General features: G+C 36.5%; 1 protein-coding gene across 1 annotated transcript; it reads left to right on the forward strand.

Moving 5' to 3' along the window:
- Nucleotides 1–4244: 4244 nt before the first annotated feature.
- LOC104895782 (nuclear transport factor 2) lies at nucleotides 4245–9200 on the forward strand. Its single transcript, XM_010682379.4, has 9 exons — nucleotides 4245–4480; nucleotides 4912–5099; nucleotides 6175–6475; nucleotides 6753–6961; nucleotides 7048–7240; nucleotides 7381–7502; nucleotides 7595–7654; nucleotides 8084–8147; nucleotides 8648–9200. Exons 2-9 carry the CDS (start codon nucleotides 4914–4916, stop codon nucleotides 8869–8871), a joined length of 1359 nt encoding a protein of 452 aa, XP_010680681.1. The 5' UTR covers nucleotides 4245–4480; nucleotides 4912–4913; the 3' UTR covers nucleotides 8872–9200.
- Nucleotides 9201–18721: the final 9521 nt, after the last annotated feature.

An 18721-nucleotide genomic window follows, 5' to 3' on the forward strand; every position in this document is an offset into this window, starting at 1 on the left:
GCAAATCGCATTTCTTCTGGGAGGGAAAGAGCTTGTCGCCATCCCATACGTGAAGGAACTGTTTCCAACAATGCAAGAATTTTGGCGTCTCTTACAGGATCATTACCATGATTGAGATTTTCTTTGGGAAGATGGCTTTGTCCACCTTGCTCCTTTCCTTCTTCCTCCACGTCACAGGTCACCATATTGACTGAAACTTCTTCAAAGTATTCTTCAGGAAAGAATTCGTCTAAGGTGATGGGCATTCGTGCCTCCTGTTCAAGAAGATCAATAGGTAAGACATTATATTTCCTAAGCGTTTGGGATGTTTCTTCTTTTGATGTCGTTTTCTTTGTCGAAGAGGTTGTTGTGCCTTTGGCGTCACCTTCTTTTTCTGCTTCCTTCTTGTGACTAAAGTCCAGCCTTCTTCTTCTTCATGAGGCATGGGAGCCAAATCCGAATACTCGTGATGCAATGTGCACGATAAATCCACCACTTCCACCATGACTGGCTCCAGGTTCCCGAACTGAATGAGTCTTATTTGCTTCACTTGGTCGTTGGATGGGAAGGCTTCCAAAATAACTGAAGCATGATTTGATTCCACCGTATCATCAAGATCTAGAACAATCTTCCCGTCATTGGCAAGTTGCATGATCTTCTCCTTCAGTGTGATGCACTTCTCGATAGGATGACTTACCAAACGGTGGTAACGACAGTAGTTCGGATCAGATGTTCTCCCGCCTCCTCTGGTCGCTTGGATCGGGCAATTCTATAATTCTCTTCTCGAGCAGATCCTCCAACATTCCTGCTAAGTCAGAATCTGGGAAGGGATACTTCTTAGCCTGCAATTCTTTCAACGTGAGTCTATCTTTCTTACCATTCTTAACAAATGACCCTTTCTTTTGTTCATCTTTTGGTTTTGCAGATATCTTCACCGGAGCAGACGTAGTGGTGACTGCAAAAGACTCCTTTGCAGAACTCTTGAAAGGCTTGTCATTCTTCTTGAAGTCCTTCTTCTCCTTCTTGTACTCTGAAGAACTTCCTTCACGGTTGGCGATAGTAAGCTCCATATCATGGGCCCTTGTTGCCAATTCCTGGAAAGATTTTGGTTTGATACCCTGCAAAATGTACAAAAGATCCCATTTCATACCTTGAATGCACATCTCCACAGCAGAAGTTTCTGACAGGCGATCCTTGCACTCTAGACTCAGAGCACGCCATCGATTATGTAATCAACAACAGGCTCGTCCTTCCATTGTTGCGTCTTGGTTAACTCTGTCATGCTGTTCATGAATGCCGTACTGTAAAACCTGTTCATGAACTCTTCCTCCATCTGGTCCCAACTGCTGATGGATTCTGGTGAAAGATCTGTGTACCAATCGAAGGCGATTCCCTTAAGGGAACGAACAAATTGCTTAACAAGCAAATCTCCTGTGGTCCCAGCATTGTTGCAAGTCTCCACAAAATGTGCTATATGCTGCTAGGGTTTCCCTTGCCATCAAATTGTTGAAATTTTGGAGGTTGATAGCTACTTGGCATTTTCATCTTGTCAATCCGCTTGTTTATGGCTTTACGTAACGATAATTGCCATGAGAATCTCCAACCAATTGCATTTTGAGCGCACTGGCTATCATATCCTGGATTTTTTGAACACTTACTGCATCACCATCCGGCTTTTCACCCTTCGAGCTATGTTTGGATCCGCGGCTTTGATTGCTGTCGGCATCCGAATCACTTTCACTAGGGCGTTTTCCAAGCTTCTTCTGCAAGGCAGCAATCTGGGCGTCTTTTTCTTCTCCATCCTTCATCATCCTTTGTATGAGATTCTTCATCTCGACCAATTGTTCTTCAATTGTTTTGGCTTCATGTACCATGACAGTAGCAACGTCGGGCTCTTGCATTGCTTTGAACAGATGCAGAATTGACGGATGTGATGAGGAGGAGAAACCACTATTACAATCATCATCATTGTCGGGCACGTTCCTTGGTTCAAACAGGGGATTCGAGGAGAACCCTTCGAGTAGAGCATCATCTGAATCTGACTTCTCATGTGTGAAAGGGTTTGCATTGAATACAGCAACTTCACGCGCTCCAAGGAAAAATGGCGCCATGGATGATTCCGAAGTGGATGAAAGACTTGGTTTAGTGCGCAATTTGGTAGGTATAGATGCCGCGCGCAAGTTGGAAGCAGCACTCCTGATAGCAGCCTTCTTCGTACCCTAGTATGGAAACCAAGGGTTACATCATCAATAAAATCACCCAGAGTCATGGATTTTCGCTGGAATTGATCAGGATTCTCCACATCAGGATGAGAGATGTTCTTCTTTGGTGCCATTGCTTGGAAAAGATTTGAACTTTGTTTGGAGAAAGAGATGAGTGGTAGAGATGTCCCACGAGCGTGCCAAAAATTTTAAACACAAATTTTGATGTCTGCAAAATGGAATCAAAATATGTGAACAAATGATAATTTTATTAATGTAAAATTATGAGTACAATCTCTAAATTAAATATACCACTGATTCGATCTCCACGAATGATTTGATTTTTCTTGAATGAGGGCCTCCGGCTTGATCTCCTTCAAGTATGTTTTTTTGAATAGAACGGCTTTGATGTTTGTTGTTCTTCTTCTAAATTGGATGATTTGATTTGATTTGAATGCGTGGAGTAGGAGAGTTTATGAACTCTGGAGCAGCTTTCTCTCTCTTTTTTAGTCTTCTCCTTTTTTTGTTTTTTGTTCCCCTGACAAATGAGGAGGAGCTCTCTATTTATAGAGTTAGAAGAACCCTAGAGTTTCCACTTGACCTGCCTCTTGGGCCTCACAAACATAAAAGTCCAACTTTCATTTAATGAGTCCAAAACTCAATAATAAATGATTTAATTAAAATAGACCACGTTTAATGGTGAGCCCAAATTAATTAATTTAGAAGATCATTTATTAATAAAAGTCAACATTTGACTTTAATGTGTGACGTGGCATATAATAAAAATTTTATGCCTACAACGTTTTAAGTTTGTAAAGTTTGTATTAGACCCCTCTATTTAGTTTATTTCAATTGAATATATAATAATGTCTCATGTTTTGGCTTTTTTCGTGCTTACTTATAATTGCAAGTAATGCTTTAAACCTATTATTATTAGGTGGCGACATCAACCACACAATTGATCAAGATGGTAACATATACGAACAAAATATAAATAACTTAAACACACATGTTTAAGAATAAATTTCCAAACAGTAACATTTAAAACTAATTAATAAATGTCATAACGAAAATACTAAGGTGATAAAAATACAATTATCAATTACCATGTCCACTATCGCCATGACCATATGCACGACCAACTCCTCTCCTTCGACGATCTTCTTCGAGTTCAGTCATTAGATCATCCAAACCAGTAGTTAACTCGTTGAGCCATCGATAATTGAATGATTCCACAATATCGCGAAATTGCAGTTCTAATTGTGCGACGCCAGTTATTCCTCCTTATCAATCAATTTTGGCGACAGGGCTGGACGAAATTTGATAGTTCCTCCTAAGGTTGTTGCTGTATTGCGAAGGTCGTAATTGAGGGGATCAAATCTGGGGGTATTAGTATTGTTGAGTTTAAATTATAAAAGAGGTAGATTAGTCTTATAACCCGTTTTGTTGTATTTAACCTTTTTTTGTTGGATATAGCACACCACTAACTAGAGATGACAATTCAATCTGGTCCCAGCCCTGGTCCGCTCTGATGTGAAGGAAAAAATCTTAGTCGGTTATGGCAAAAACTTATTCCGAATCCAACTCAATTGAAAAAGTCCGACTCCCAATAAAAAAAACCCGACTCCAACTTTAAGGCAATTAATCCTTTTATTATTTATATTAATGTATATGTATGTATAATCTGACTCCGACTTTAAGACAATTGTATTATTTAAGATTTTTCCATTAAAAAAACCATTGTTAAAAATAATAGTAATGTTTAGATTATTTGTACTTCATATGATTTCCATATAATTATTAAAAAAAGGTAAAAATTCGATTATTTGTATTATAGAAGATTTTTCTATTAACGAAATGGGGAGAAAGATTAAAAGTCAAATTGGAGTCGGATGTTAGGATTTTAAGTTGGATTGGGCTCAAATTTTCGAAATCAGAGTTAGACCCAAATTTAAAATTGGACTTTTTATAGAGTCGTAGTTGAATTATGCTTAATCCGATCTAAGTCTGATCCGTTATCCACCCCCTCACAGATATATAAATTCGTTTCGGTGTTCTCTCTCTAATTGTAGCTCGTATTACCCTAGTCCCTCTTCTCTCACATCTCGACTTTTTGGTTTTCTCTGTGATAATATATACACACACGTTCATTCATTTCATACTACCTAATTAATTTATTTCTCTCACACTCTCTCTCTCCCTCTCTTTCTCTTCTCCTGTCAACTTTTACTCCGGTTATTTTCGGCGGCGCTTTTTTCTCTCTTTCACTTCGATCTCTCTCTCCGATCTTCCGGAAAGAGGTATGATTTTTTTTATATTTTATATATTTTTTAATATTTTTTTCTCTTTTTGTTCGTGATTTTTGCTTTTTGCGCTTTATTGTTGATTTTTGTACAATTTTATTTTTGTATTGGAGTAATTTTTTACAAGAATGTTGATTATTGTTTCAGTGTTGATGATAGTATTTGTGATCTGTACATGATTGTGTATTTTCGTTTGATTTTATCAATCTAGTGAGGGTTTTTCTAGGGTTTTAGGTTCTAGATCTAGGGTTTTAGGTTTTTATTTTTGATTTTTTTATTAGTTTCAATTATATATTGGCGTTTATGTAATTTGTTGTGTTCGATTTATGAGATTACGTAGATTTATTTAGAACAAGTTTTTGAGAAGTGATATTTCTGTTGTATGTTGTGTGTGGTTATTAATTGCTTGTAAATGTCGAATTTTTCAGAGATGGCTACTCAAACGGATGTCTCTTCGTCGGATTTTAGTGCTGAAACTGTGGGGCATGCTTTTGTCAGTCAATTTTACCGTATTTTGCACCAATCGCCGGACCTTGTGCATCGATTTTATCAGGATTCAAGCGCAATGAGTCGACCAGGTCCTGATGGTACATTGGTCACTGTGACTGCCATGGATGTAAGTTTATCATTATATGTCCTTAAATTTTGCCTTAAGTGCTCTGTTGGGTTAGTAGATAGGATGCACAAACAAAAAGATGTAGGTTCCGGTTCCACGCGATGCAGTATCCTTCTGTAGATCTAGATTCTAGAACTACTTGTGATACAGGTCCTGTCTTGGGTGGGTACCATGGAGGTTTCAATGTTTTTAATTCTGTTAATACCTCGCGTAACCTGATACTTGGTATTTTTGGGTTGGAGCAAATATGAGGTAATATGAATGTTGAGTCTTTTTTGTTGGATTTGTCATTAACTTCAGTTAAAATATAAAGCAAGTCAAGGAACTTTCATAATGATGTATGTTGATTAACTCACCTTATGTATTAGCAAAAGAAAAACTCCCATGTGAGAGTAAAAATTCTTATTATGCCTTTTGTGTTTGTTTATATCTCCATTTTTACCTTGTACTTCTGCTATATGTGGATTTCTACATGTGTTGAGAATTGTGTTTACCTGTGTTGAGCATTGAACACAAGCTAAGCTAGAGGCATGAGTATGGTGACTGTCATCAAGATTTGGTAGGAGAAGATTTTGGATGCTTTGCCTAGAAGGGTTATTGTCATAGTGTGAATTGACAAGTTTTGAAACATAAATTTACAGTTTATAATTTGAGCGATTCCATTATTACGTGTTGTATTATGCTTACTACAACTCGTATATTCTATGAAAAGAGAGGCACTAAATGTTTGTGTTGACTAAGATATGTGCGAATAGTTTTGAGATATTCTAACTGCATAATGTTAATAGGTTTGCTTGTAATGGCCTATTATGTATTGATAATATTTTTTCGTTGGTTCTATGGTTTGGATTTCTCTTTACTGGTGGAGAAGATCTTTTGGTGTTTTTTCTTTTTTGGTGTTTATGCAGTCGTATTCTTTGTTTTGGTATTTCCTTGACTAGCTCCAGGTGAATGGTTGTTTATTTGCTTGTTGGTTTAAGGTTGAATTGGACTTCTATTTATGTTTTTGGGGTAGGTGGTATCTTTCGTGGAAGTTTTTTTTGGGCACTAAAATTTCGTGCAATTCTTCTTACAGGGGATTAAGGATCTCATACTCTCCTTAAATTGCAAAGATTACAAAGCAGAGATACTGACAGCTGATGCCCAAGCCTCCTATATGGATGGGGTGATTGTGTTGGTGACAGGTTGTTTAACTGGAAAGGACGACGTGAGAAGGAAGTTCACTGAGTCATTCTTTTTAGCTCCACAAGACAAAGGTTTTTTTGTACTCAATGATGCATTTAGGTTTATTGAAGAAGACAGCTTGCCAGTGCCTAATTCATTGGAAGAGGAGGATGTTGCTAATAGTGCACCAACAGCATCTGTGATGTCTGAAGGTAAGATTTTTTTTTGTCTTTCAATTTCTATCTCATAATGTTGTTTTCTAGGATCTGTTACCCAAGGCACCCCCAAGTGAAGGGTCGATATCTGTAACCACCCTTCACTTGGAATTTATTTTTAATCTTCTCAGTTATGAGTGGTTTATCTTAATTTTCTTAGTTAGGGGTAGTTAGGGGAATAGACCCTTCACTTAGGGGTTGTCTTGCTTAAAATCCTATTTTGTAGTTTATATATAGAGGGTGACTCTCCAATGTTGAATGTTGTCTCTTGCAGAGACTACTGAAGCTTCAGATGTTACTGTAAACCATACTCCAGCTGTAGTGGCTGAAACGGAAACAAGTAGCACATCCAAAGACGAGTCAACTGTTGCCGAAAATGCCATTCCTCAAGCCCCTGTTGATCCTGTACACAATGTCCAACCAGTTGCTGAGACTTTATCTAATGGTCATGTGGATGCTCCTAAAAAGTCATATGCTTCACTTGTAAGTTCTGTTTGCATGTGTTTCTACTAGATATGTTTTACAGTTTTACTGATGTTTCTCTTCATTTATTTTACGAAAAAATTCAGCTCAAGAATATGAAGGAGGGTTCTACTACAACACTCGTGTCTAATGTTGCTAAAGTTGCAACTTCAAATGCACCAAAGAAGACTGTTGCCTCTCCTGCTGTACAACAATCTCGTGCTGCTACAGTGCCTGCAGTTTCAGTTGAATCTTCTGCTTCCAATGGCAGCAATGGCAATGTTGCTGATGAAGCTGAAGGTACTAAGGCATCAACAAAATAATATTAGTATATATATAGCTACTTCTATTGGTGCACGTATTTATAACTACTATCTTATTGTTCAATAGTATTAGCAATGATATGATTAATCCTAAGATTTTCCTTGAATTTTGTGCAGAGAAGGGTCATTCCGTATACATTGGAGATTTACCCTTTAATGCAACCCCGGATCAACTTGAGCAGGAATTCCAGAAGTTTGGACGCATTAAACGCAATGGCATCCAAGTACGATCAAACAAGGTATGTAGTCATATAAAAGTGTGCTTTTTTGATCTAATTTATAAGCGTGTCATTGATGCAAACTTTTTCTTTTGTAAATTTGCTTGCTGCAGGGTTATTGTTTTGGTTTTGTTGAGTATGAAGATTTCGCTGGGAAACAGAAGGCACTTGAGGTAAGTTCAGAAGTCTTTACTTTTTTGTTCCTTAAATAGTGAACTGTCCTGCTAATTTCCTCTTATATCTACTGTACAAAATGGCTACTGGGATGGTTTACCCCCTGCTGCTGTAGCCTATAACCCTTTTGTAATCAGAAGCTTAACTTTTATTTGTTCTTTGCTTGAAGAGTGACATAGTTTTTTATGGCATTTATGCTGTGGCTGTGTGGGCTTTCCTTATTACATGAAGCCAATTGTTTGATAAAATGCTAGTAATTTATTTGTGATCCTTATAGATGTAGGAAATTTCTCCTAGTTTTTTTCCCACTATGGAACTTGTCCATTTTCTTTATTAAATTTTGCTTTAGATAAAATATTCTGCAATACACAGCTCTTGGATATTTCTTATCGCATAGGCAATATCTGATGTTTCGATTTATGTTTCAGATGGCCTACATTATTATCGGTGGGAAAAAAGCTAGTATACAAGAGAAAAAAACTAGTACTCGAGGTAAGCACAGCATGCTACATCTTTCTTCTTTGCTTCTCTTCCTTTTCCTACTGTTTATTATTCTGAAAATATGGGGAAATCTTTCTATAATGACGTGTTTCCCCTTTCTGGGGGGTGGAGTGGACTAGGCTGTGAGGTTAAAACAGTTGCGCCTCTTAATCTGGACTACATCTTTAACTTCAGTTTGTTTGATTTCTTTGATATTTGAACTTTCATTATTATTGTTGTTCAAGAGAAAGTTCTTCTGGAGTTCTGTTAGCTCTTTCTTAGATCATCTGTCCTCATTAATGACTAATTTGCTCAATATGTAACCAACTTTATCTCGCAATTGAGTGGAGGGAGTCTTTCATCGAGAAAAAATCTAATTTAAATCACGCGTTTTACTGATGGTGGTTGTATTTCAATATTAAAATCTTGAAATATACAAGTACAATTTTATTTTAGTTGATATGCATGCTAGTTAATAAAAAATGCTATGTCTGATGGTCTATTGCCTGCAGTTGTCAATGGTGTGAGCATGTACCCCTCTGGACGAAATGGCTACAGGAATGATGGTTTCAGGGGACGAGGCAACTATTCAAATGGTGGTCGCGGCTACGTAAGAAACGACTTCAACAAGCGCAATGGGGAAGTTCCTTCTCGAGGAAACCGTAATGGGGATGGATATGTTTACCAGAATGATGGTGGAAGAGGAGGTGCCCGTCAAGGGGGTGGACCCAAGTAGGAGCGATTTTTGCACCAGTCTTTTTTCCGAGTTGGTGATACATAGAGAGAATTTTGTAGTGAGTAGGACGAGTCTTCTCTTGATTCTCTTCACTTCATTGGATTTACATTTTGAACTAAGCAAAAAAAATTCCTCTGAAGATTGTGAGGGAAAGCTAGAAGAGTGATTGTTATTATCATTATTATTTTTTTAGTTTCTATTATTACTCTAATTTTGCTAAGGCTAGTTAGGGAATTTTCTGCCCGGAGAAAACATTGATGGGTATTTGTCTGAGATTGATCTTATGTGAATTGTTAATTTTCTTGTTGGTAACTACATGAGTTTTTTTACTTGCACTCTTTGCAGATTATATTTTCATGTATTGTAGAGCTATCAATTTTCAATTTAACGTTCCAACATTCATCTTATGATCAAGCGGTTTGGCGGGGAAAATAAAGGTTGTAAAACGATACATTATATCGATACAACAAAATCTGAATTCTATCCCTTAAGATCATACTCATCATGCATCAAGAAGACCAACCAGGCATACTTACAACCAAAGTGTGTTTTTTTTATTCCGAGACATTCTAAACTAAAATCTTGTTAAGAACATTCATTTGTTGCATATATTATCATAAATGTTGTGTATGTTGTATAGCGTCATAAAATTGTATCCGAAAATCATGTATTAGTGTTATCTATTTACTTTTTTTAAAATGTAAGGAAAAACGGGAATATTAGGAAATCCTTCGTACGATGAGGGGTGGATCTAATATATCTATCGTTTACAATAATTGAGTGAAATTGTAGAATTTGTACAATCATCAACCATAAAAGGAGTATCAATTAAATGTTCTAGATTAGCTATTCAGTTTGCTGCCTCATTTGCTTCTCTATTGATGTGCTGGATATGCCAGTGTGAGAATGAATTGATAAGATGTTGGATGTCTGTGATGATGTTTGCAATCTGCCATGGTGGGTCCCATTTACATTGGACGACGTTAATGATGAGAAGATTATCACCTTCTATGTGAATGGCGAGAAAAAAGCCTTGTTGAAGGATTGTGGCTTCGGCTATGGATACCTGTGATTGACCGAGGTTGTAGGCACATGCTTGGACTAGTTGGCTTTGACTGTCACGAATAATGACCCCTGCTTAAGCTGACCCGCGTCGGACAGATCCATCGAAGTTGAGCTTGTGAAATGTATTAGGAGGCAGTGGTGACCACTTGACTTGAGATTGGGAGCGAATGGAGAAGGGTTAGTGATTGGCCTGGAGTATGGGAACTTGTGGAATCATTATAGTCTATAACGGTTCGAACAGACCATTCGTGTGACAAAATCGTGCTTTGTGGAAGATGCGATAATCATTTAGTTTTGTTATCTACTAACTACTTCTATATAAGATGGTGAGTGTAGAATTATGTAAACAACATTTGTATGCGAGGAGCTAAAATTGTTCAGCCCAGTTTCATTGGGCCTTCTCCAACCACGACAGACCGGGAAAGAAGAAAAATAAATTTCCAAGGAAAAAAAGAGGTCGGAAAAATAGGAATGTTGTAGCCTTGTAGGCACAAGAAATCTGGATGAGGGAACTGAAAGTTGAGATAAAATAGAGAAAGGTAGAATAGGGATGGCAATGAATACAATTTAGATAGGCTTTTTGGCCTTTTGTCCACGTCTAATTTTTTTTTTAAGTCAATCATGCCCTACAATTCATAGGGTTTATAAACTTCATCTGGTCTACTAGCGGGTCTAATGCAAGGTTCGGGTACGAAATTCGTCCAAAACTGAGTAGGAGTAGTTTCAATTGCTGAGAAATATTTCATAAGATATTACTAACTAAATTAGATGATATCAATAAAGTTTTATGGGTACGATTCGGTCTTTGGTCTTAGATACCATTTTCAAAATAAATTACTAACTAAATTAGATAACAAACCTAAAAATATTAGTATTTATATTAATCAAATCAATTTTTCTAACATATGCACCTAGTGCGTAAGTTTAGTTATTTGTTTTTAGCTTTATTTAACAAAATTGATAAATATGACATAGTTAATAAAAGATATTATTATCATAGTTGATATCTAATTTCTATTATGTGAATAATATCGCTAATTATGTCGTATTTATCAATTTCGTTGAACAAAACAAAAAACAAATAGATAAGTATTTACACTAGGTGCATAACTTAGAAAAATCCTAATCAAATAACAATTATATTTAGGGCTTGCTCGACAACAATAACTGTGGTGGTAGCTTTTAGTTGTGAGAGTAGTTGTTAGTTGTGCTGCTAGCTGTTAGTGGTTGGTGTGTAGCTGTAGCTGTTAGTTGTTCAAGTAGCTGTATAAGATATTGATGTTCGGTAAAACAAGCTGTCAAAGTAGTTGTTTACAAATAACTAGTTAAAAACTCAATCAAAACTTTAATACTACCTCCGTTTCGTTTTAAACGCAACAATTGGAGTGGCACGTACTCCTAGTCGAAATTTCTTAAGAGGTGATTAAAAATAGGAAAGGGCATGTGATTATATTTAAGTGGAGAGAGAAAGTGGGACCAAGCACCACCTAATGCCACCAAACTGTCACTACTTATTGCCACTACCACCACCGGAGCACCACCAGTACCAGTACCTACTGCCACCACTACTGTCAGAGCACCACCAATACCATTACTTACTGCCACCACCAGAGCACCACCAGCATCACCAGCTTCACCGAAACACCGCCAGCAGCTTGATAGGCTTGTCGTACACCCGTCAAAAATAATTCCTGCAAAACCTTCTAACAATGTAGTAGGGTCGAATCCATAGAGAGATAGTCGTTTTAATCTAACTTCTAATATATAGAGAAACTAAACAAGATCAGAAATATGTGAATTAAGGTTCTAAACTAATAAATAAAGAAAATCAAACTAAAAAGGATATAGGGTAATGGTTCACCATGTTTATAACTATAATATATCAAAATATCATCAATAGTTCAATCAATCAGATATCTAGAGCACAGATTAATCCTTGGTCAGGCATTAACACTCTCAAATCAACATATGCTAGTACGATCGCTCAACATAATCAGATTTGCTAATTGTAGGTAAGCCTCTAAAGAGTACTATCTCTCGATCTATGACTCGATATTAACAATATTTAATCAAACAATTGATCAGGTTGCAAGATTAACAATAAAACACTAATCAATTAGAGATATCAATAACTAATCAAACCATAAATAAATATCAATCAAATCATAGCATATAAACATGGATTCCCAAAACCCTAGAAATAAAAACTACTCTAACATGAAATTAAAGATCAAATCTAAAACTTTAAAAGAAAACATAATTAAAGAAATCAAGGAAAGAAACTAAAAGAAATCATGAATTAATGAAGAATAAAAATTAGGGTTTACAACTAAAACTAGAGAGAAAGAGAGAGAAAACTAAAACCTAAAGATTAACGTGAAGGGGGGGGGGGAGAGAGAATGAAAACTAATCTAAAAAATATTCTTTAACCTAATATGACTAGGAAAGTAATTTACAAGATAAGGAAAGTCTTAAATAAATCATTAATAGGCGGATTAGTGATCCGCGCGTACGCGTGGCAGATTCCAGCAGAAACAGTGCAATCTTCCGGAAAGCATTACTCCTTGACTAGAAGTCTCCTCGGGGCGTGCCACCTATCGTTGGAAAGATCTTCAAGTCTAGTTTCCAAATCTGCTGGAATTACTCGATTTTAAGGAGCACATCAAAAGTTATGATCAGAAGAGTAGACGTGACTCCTTTTCCACATTTCTTCTAATGATTTTCCGCTTCGTTTTTGCTCAAACTCGTACTATGACATATCCATACGATCCTTATTCATTGTAGCTTCCCTCCAAGTGCTCCTAATCCTCAAGCTTAGCTAATCATACTCCAAATACGTTATCAATGCCTGAAATTCATCAAAAATAAGAAAACATACCGAATAGGAGTAAAAATCATAACTTAAGAATATAATGCAATAATGAACCTAAATATGAAACTAAATGCTCTAAAATGCAACCTAAATGCACCTAAAAACTATATATAAATATGACTTATCACAGCTCCACTGAAACACTAGCTAGCTCCACCAAAATCTTCGATATTCACCACCCAAGCAACTGAATTCACAATCAAACCACCACAAAAACCGCCAAAATCAAACCCAAACTGCCAGAATCACAAACAAGATCCCAAATCTGCAACTACCAACGAATTTTAACCCATTAAAACCCATAATTTAACCCACCATAATGAAACTCGAAATTCCGAAATTGCGGTCGTTGAAGATGATAAAAACCAAAGTTTACAGCGAGAATCCAAATCGAAACTTCACATGTGGATTAAGGATTACCTGAGGATGAGATTGCAGATGAGAGAGAAGAGGGGTTTTGAGAAGTGACACCATTGATGAACTTCAATTTTAAGCTTATGAAGAGGGAGATAAAGGAATGTTCGAAGATGATGTTGGCGGCGGAAAGAGGGGTGGTTGGTGAGTTCAGCGGTGAAAGGTTGGGACGATTTCCGGAGGGTGGTGGTGGAGATATAAAGTGGTGGTGGGTGGGAGTGAGGAGAGAGAAATTTAGGGGATGATGATGGAGGTTTAGATGATGATGAAGAAAAGTGGTGGTGGTGGGAATAATAAGTTTTTGATTAAGGGTTCAATTAGTTTCTAGGTATAATTAAGGGTACGTTCTCTTCAACTTATTGGCACTAAACTTATTTGAACTGAACTTATTGAACCTGAACTATATGATTGGAAGTTATTAAACCTGATTGGACCTGATTCAACTTATTGGACCTGATTGAACCTGATTGTAACTTATTGGACCTGATTGAAACTTATTGACCTTATTGGACCTGATTGAAACTTATTAGACCTTAACAACTTTTAGCAATTGGAACTTATTGCACCTGATTGGAACTTATTGCACCTGATTGAAACTTATTGGACCTTATCAGAGCTAATTGGAACTTATTGCCCTGATTGGACCTGATTGCAACTTATCTGAACTGATCTGAACTTATTGGACCTGAAACTTAATTTTTAAAGTTGAAGAGAACGCACCCTAAGTGTGGTTTAATTTTTTAGTAAGGGTGTTTTTGTAAATTCAAACTTAAAAAGTTTGTCAAAATAGAAAGTTTGAAATTGTTGCATTTAATTTGAAACTTTTCAAAATAGAAACTGTTGTGTTTAAAACGAAATGGAGGTAATATATAATTTATACACCACTAAACGCTACCTCAAAAGCTACAAATTGTAGCTTTTGACAAACTCTATTAAAACACTACTTGTATCACCAAAAGCTACTTACACTTAGGGATGACAACGGGCCGAATCTGGACCGGATCTTGGTGGTACCAGATCCGGATCCGTTTTTTGAGCCCGGACCCAGATCCGGACCGGATCCTACGGATCTCAAAAGGTAATACCCAGATCCAGATCCACTAGATCCACGGTTCTACGGATCTGGATCTGGATCTGACTGTTTCTTCAAAAAGTTGTACAAAACAATTGCTAATATTTTATCACTAAATAATATAATTATTATAACATTCACCAAACTACAATATAGCAACATCCCAACATTTAAAATATTCAATCTTGTATGAGAGTGAGATAAACAGTAGCCTTAAGTTACTAATTAAAAATTAAAATATTCAAACTATAAGAAAAACGAATCTGCGAGTCGGATCTGGATCCTCTCCATAAGATCCAGATCCCTTTTTTGTGTGGGATCCGGATCCGACCCAGATCCGTAGGGTCCAAAATGCTAAGATCCAGATCCTTCAAAACGGATCTGGAACGAGTCCAGGATCCATTGCCATCTCTACTTACACCACTACCTTGTTAAACACTGTTATTTTTTCGAATTAGTGTTTTAACCAAGTCAAAATACTTAAACTTCTTTAAAAACTTGTGCAAAACACCTGGTTTAATAATAGTTAATCCACATATAGTTTTTGCACTAGGGAAAAAAAAAAAAAACTTTTGTCGCACCTTACAAGTTGGTCCATAAAGCAAATCAAATTTGAGATGTGGTGCAACACGTGGCCTTTGTAGATGTCGGGAATCTTAATCTTCCCACGACTCCACGAGTCCACGACAATAGGAGTACTCAACTACTCAACTCTTAAACCTTTGGTCTTGCATTGCTGTCCATAATTGGGAGAAAGGAGGATGGAGATGGACAAATATTTGGTGATAATCAATCAATGTTCACGTAAATTTTTCCTATTGCTTGGAGTACATAGATCAAGTATTTATGACTCACAATTTTATTATTAAATATAATTTATTTAATTTAAGTGGGTCTCAATAGTTTGTTTGAGGGAAAGGTCTCAATAGGTTAGTATAAATTCAATATTAAATTTATTATAGAGCTATGCATGTTAAGGTGTACCTTGTACCTTTTATAATATTAAGTAAATAATAATAGTAGTGTGTACTTTTGTTTGGTACACGAGTTTGTGAGCTGGAATCCCTATTTGAGGATTCGAATTAAACCTCGGCTAGGCCGGGCCTGTTCAGGGGCTCGGCCCGCAAGCTTGGGGAAATGACGGATTGGGCCGGACCTGATCCCGTGGGTGGCGAGGCGGGTTTGAAATTTCCAAATTTTGTCCACGGTCCGGCCCAAGCCCACGGACTCGCGGGACGGGCTCGTGCCTCATACGAGCTGACCCGTGTTTTATGTTGTTTATTTTTTGGATTTTTGACAGTTTTAGACTAAAAAGCAAAGGAAAGGAGCGTTCGGCTCGCGGGACATCTAGGCGGGCTCGTGGCGGTGCGGGCCTGAAATAAAATTTATTGATCTTGACATGCCTGTGGCCCACGTAGTGGACAACGGGCCGGGCCGTCCAGCGTGTTGGCCCGACCCATGCCCACCTCTTGTTCGAAAGAAACTTTTCCCCTACCCTTATTAACTACCAGCTCGAACACTTAATGAGGAATCAAACCCAGACAAACTGCTTGGAATTTAGAGTGCGAAGCCACTGCTCTCCCACCGTCTTTTCGTTTTGAATTAATAATAATAATAATAATAATAGTATATATATATATAAAAGTATAAAATTAATACTTTTAATTAAGTAATATAATAGTATATGGGGCACATGTAACAATACTTTGTATGATAGACGATGTCTTATGAGGTCCCTTTTGATTATTTTTAATGCACTAGATGACCAGGAGAGCTAAATACTATTTCCTTCGATTTTCTTTAATTTGTTCACTTCACTTTAGGAAATAATCAAAGAGGAAGCCCATAAGCGAAAGATAAACAAACAGTAGGAGAGATAAACTAACAAGGTAAAGAGAGAAATTGTAAGATGGGTTATTATGTTAAAATTTGGATCACATGAGTGATGGAACAACTAACTAAAAATTAAAAGCAACAATGTATAGATTAAAAAGATTTGGATAAAAAAAGGTGTGTACACTAAAAAGAAACGGAGGTAGTATACAATAATGAGCATTCATATAAAACTATAAAAATTGATTATCTCAAGTTTTAAAAAAGGATTTTGTTATTGAAAACTACTACCATCTTATAGTCGGTGTCTAGTTTCCAAATTAACTAAACTAACAGAATCCATAATTATCAATGTCTTTTTACAAGTATCCATTTAACATTTTTTTTTTATCTTCAATCATTTATAATTTTGTTGAAACAACATAAATTGGCAATAAATATATATTTTTAACTTAAACTCAAATAAGTAATTCTCAATCAACTTTCAATTTCCTCTTAAAAAACCCTACAATCTGCATTAGGGTTAACTTTAGTAGATAAGTAAATTGCCCTAAATTAATCCCTAAAACAAATATATACATATATACACTCGCAATGCGAGATACTAGTCTTATATATAAGCGTTTTTTTGTGAAAGTAAATATAATGTTAAATTGTATTATTTTATTTAATAATCTCAAATAGTAGGTAAGCAATTTTTTCACAAAAAGTTCCTCTAAAGAAAAATTTGACATCATTTCTATTTAGCAAACATTAAACAGTCATGTGCATATTAGCGAAATTAATTGATTGAATAATGTTGCATCATTTTTTAATTTGATTTGATTTCATTATTATATAAGATATGATACTTTAGTCTTTTTTGAGGTTGTTTCGCAATTGGTTGCTGGCTGTTTTAGTTGGCTTGTTTGACTGGCTGGAAACATTGGTTGTATATAGACTTGATCAAATCAGCCCGGCCCGATTTTTGGGCGGGTTTTGGGCAGTTTTTTTGGTTTGCGATCGTGCCCGACCTGATTTTTTTTGCTTTGGGTCGGGCTTTGGGCAAGTCAAAAATGATTTTTTAGTCTATTTTTTTTTGGCTCGGATCGATTTTAACCCAAAAAACCCGCTCATTTAGGCCCGAAATAGCGGGCTTTGGGCACAAAATTTTGGCCCGAAATTCCTCCTACACTGCCCGACCAATGGGCAATTTTTTAAAGGTGCGACCCGGCCCGACCCATGATCACCTCTAGTTGTATGTAATGGCTTTTTGAGTTGGTTGTTCAAGTCAGTTGTTTGCAAAAATGTTTGGTAAAAATTAGTTGTGGCTGTTGGTTGTTTATTAGATAGTTCACAGGACAACAAGTCAAAAGACAATCCAAAAAACTACTTCAGATAGCTTTTTTATTTTGACTTAAAAACCAGCTTTTCAGCCAACGAAAAAGCCAATAACCAAACACTTTTTTTAGTTGTTTGACCAAATTAAAAAGCTAAAAGCTAAAAGCTAAAAGCCAAAAGCCAATAAAAAAAGCCAAAAGCCAATTACCAAACATGTTCTTTATGTGAACACAAGCTCTTCACAAATTGGCTTATAAAATAGAAATATATAAGCATATTTGTCTTTCCTTTTAATTATTATTTTTCCTAGAAAACTTACCACTTAGTTTCCTCAATCTTTTAAGAGAACGTATTGTGTCGGACTCGTCCGACCATAATCTTGGTCGGACGACTTTCAGGTGGTTCCAATTTTTTTCAGGTAATCTTCATTTTTTTTTTCAGGTGGTTCCAAATTTTTTTTCAGGTAGTCTTCATTTTGTTTTCAGTTAGTCTTCTTTGTTTTTCAGTGAGTTTTTGTGCTTCAGTTAGACTTACTTGGGTTTCAGTTGGTCTTTATTCTTTTTCAGGTAGTCTACATTTTTCTTCAGGTAGTCTTCATTTTGTTTCAGTTAGTCCATTATTTCTTTCAGTTGGCCCATTATTTTTCAGTTGGTCCAACTGAAAGAAAAGAAAGTCCAACTGAAAGAAAAGAAAGTCTAACTGAAAGAAAAGAAAGTCCAACTGAAAGAAAACAAAGACCAACTGAAAAGAAAACAAAACACTAACCTCTGCTTTCTCTCACTTTCTCCTTCTTCTTCATTCCTCTTAGAACTGAAAAAATTCAAAGCCCTGGTTTTCCTCCAAGCCATATTCATCTTGCTTTACCATAATGCCATCCCTTCTTCCAGTAGCAACATCATTAAAGACAGGTGCAATGCTTTACCATAATGTCATCCCTTCTTCCAGTATTGAATGAGAGATTCCACTGTATTTCTTAAAGGATAGAGAATTTGTAAGCAAACTTACGAAAAGAAATGGAGGCACCATTGTTGGACGACGTCGTAGGCAATGAGAGATCGGAGGCACCAAACGACGACGTTGTAGTCGGAGACGCCGGAGATTACGCGGCTGTGAATAGCGTGAAAGAGGCGGCGTCGGTGTTCTGGATTCAATCATTGAAGTTATGGAAGATTGCTGCTCCATTGGTGTTTAACATATTTTGTCAGTACGCTAGTAATTCTCTCACTAACATTTTTGTAGGTCATCTCGGCGACCTTGAACTCTCTGCTGTATCT

The sequence above is a fragment of the Beta vulgaris genome, chromosome 6, assembly GCF_026745355.1.
Source record: "Beta vulgaris subsp. vulgaris cultivar EL10 chromosome 6, EL10.2, whole genome shotgun sequence".
Classification (NCBI taxonomy): Eukaryota; Viridiplantae; Streptophyta; class Magnoliopsida; order Caryophyllales; family Amaranthaceae; genus Beta; species Beta vulgaris.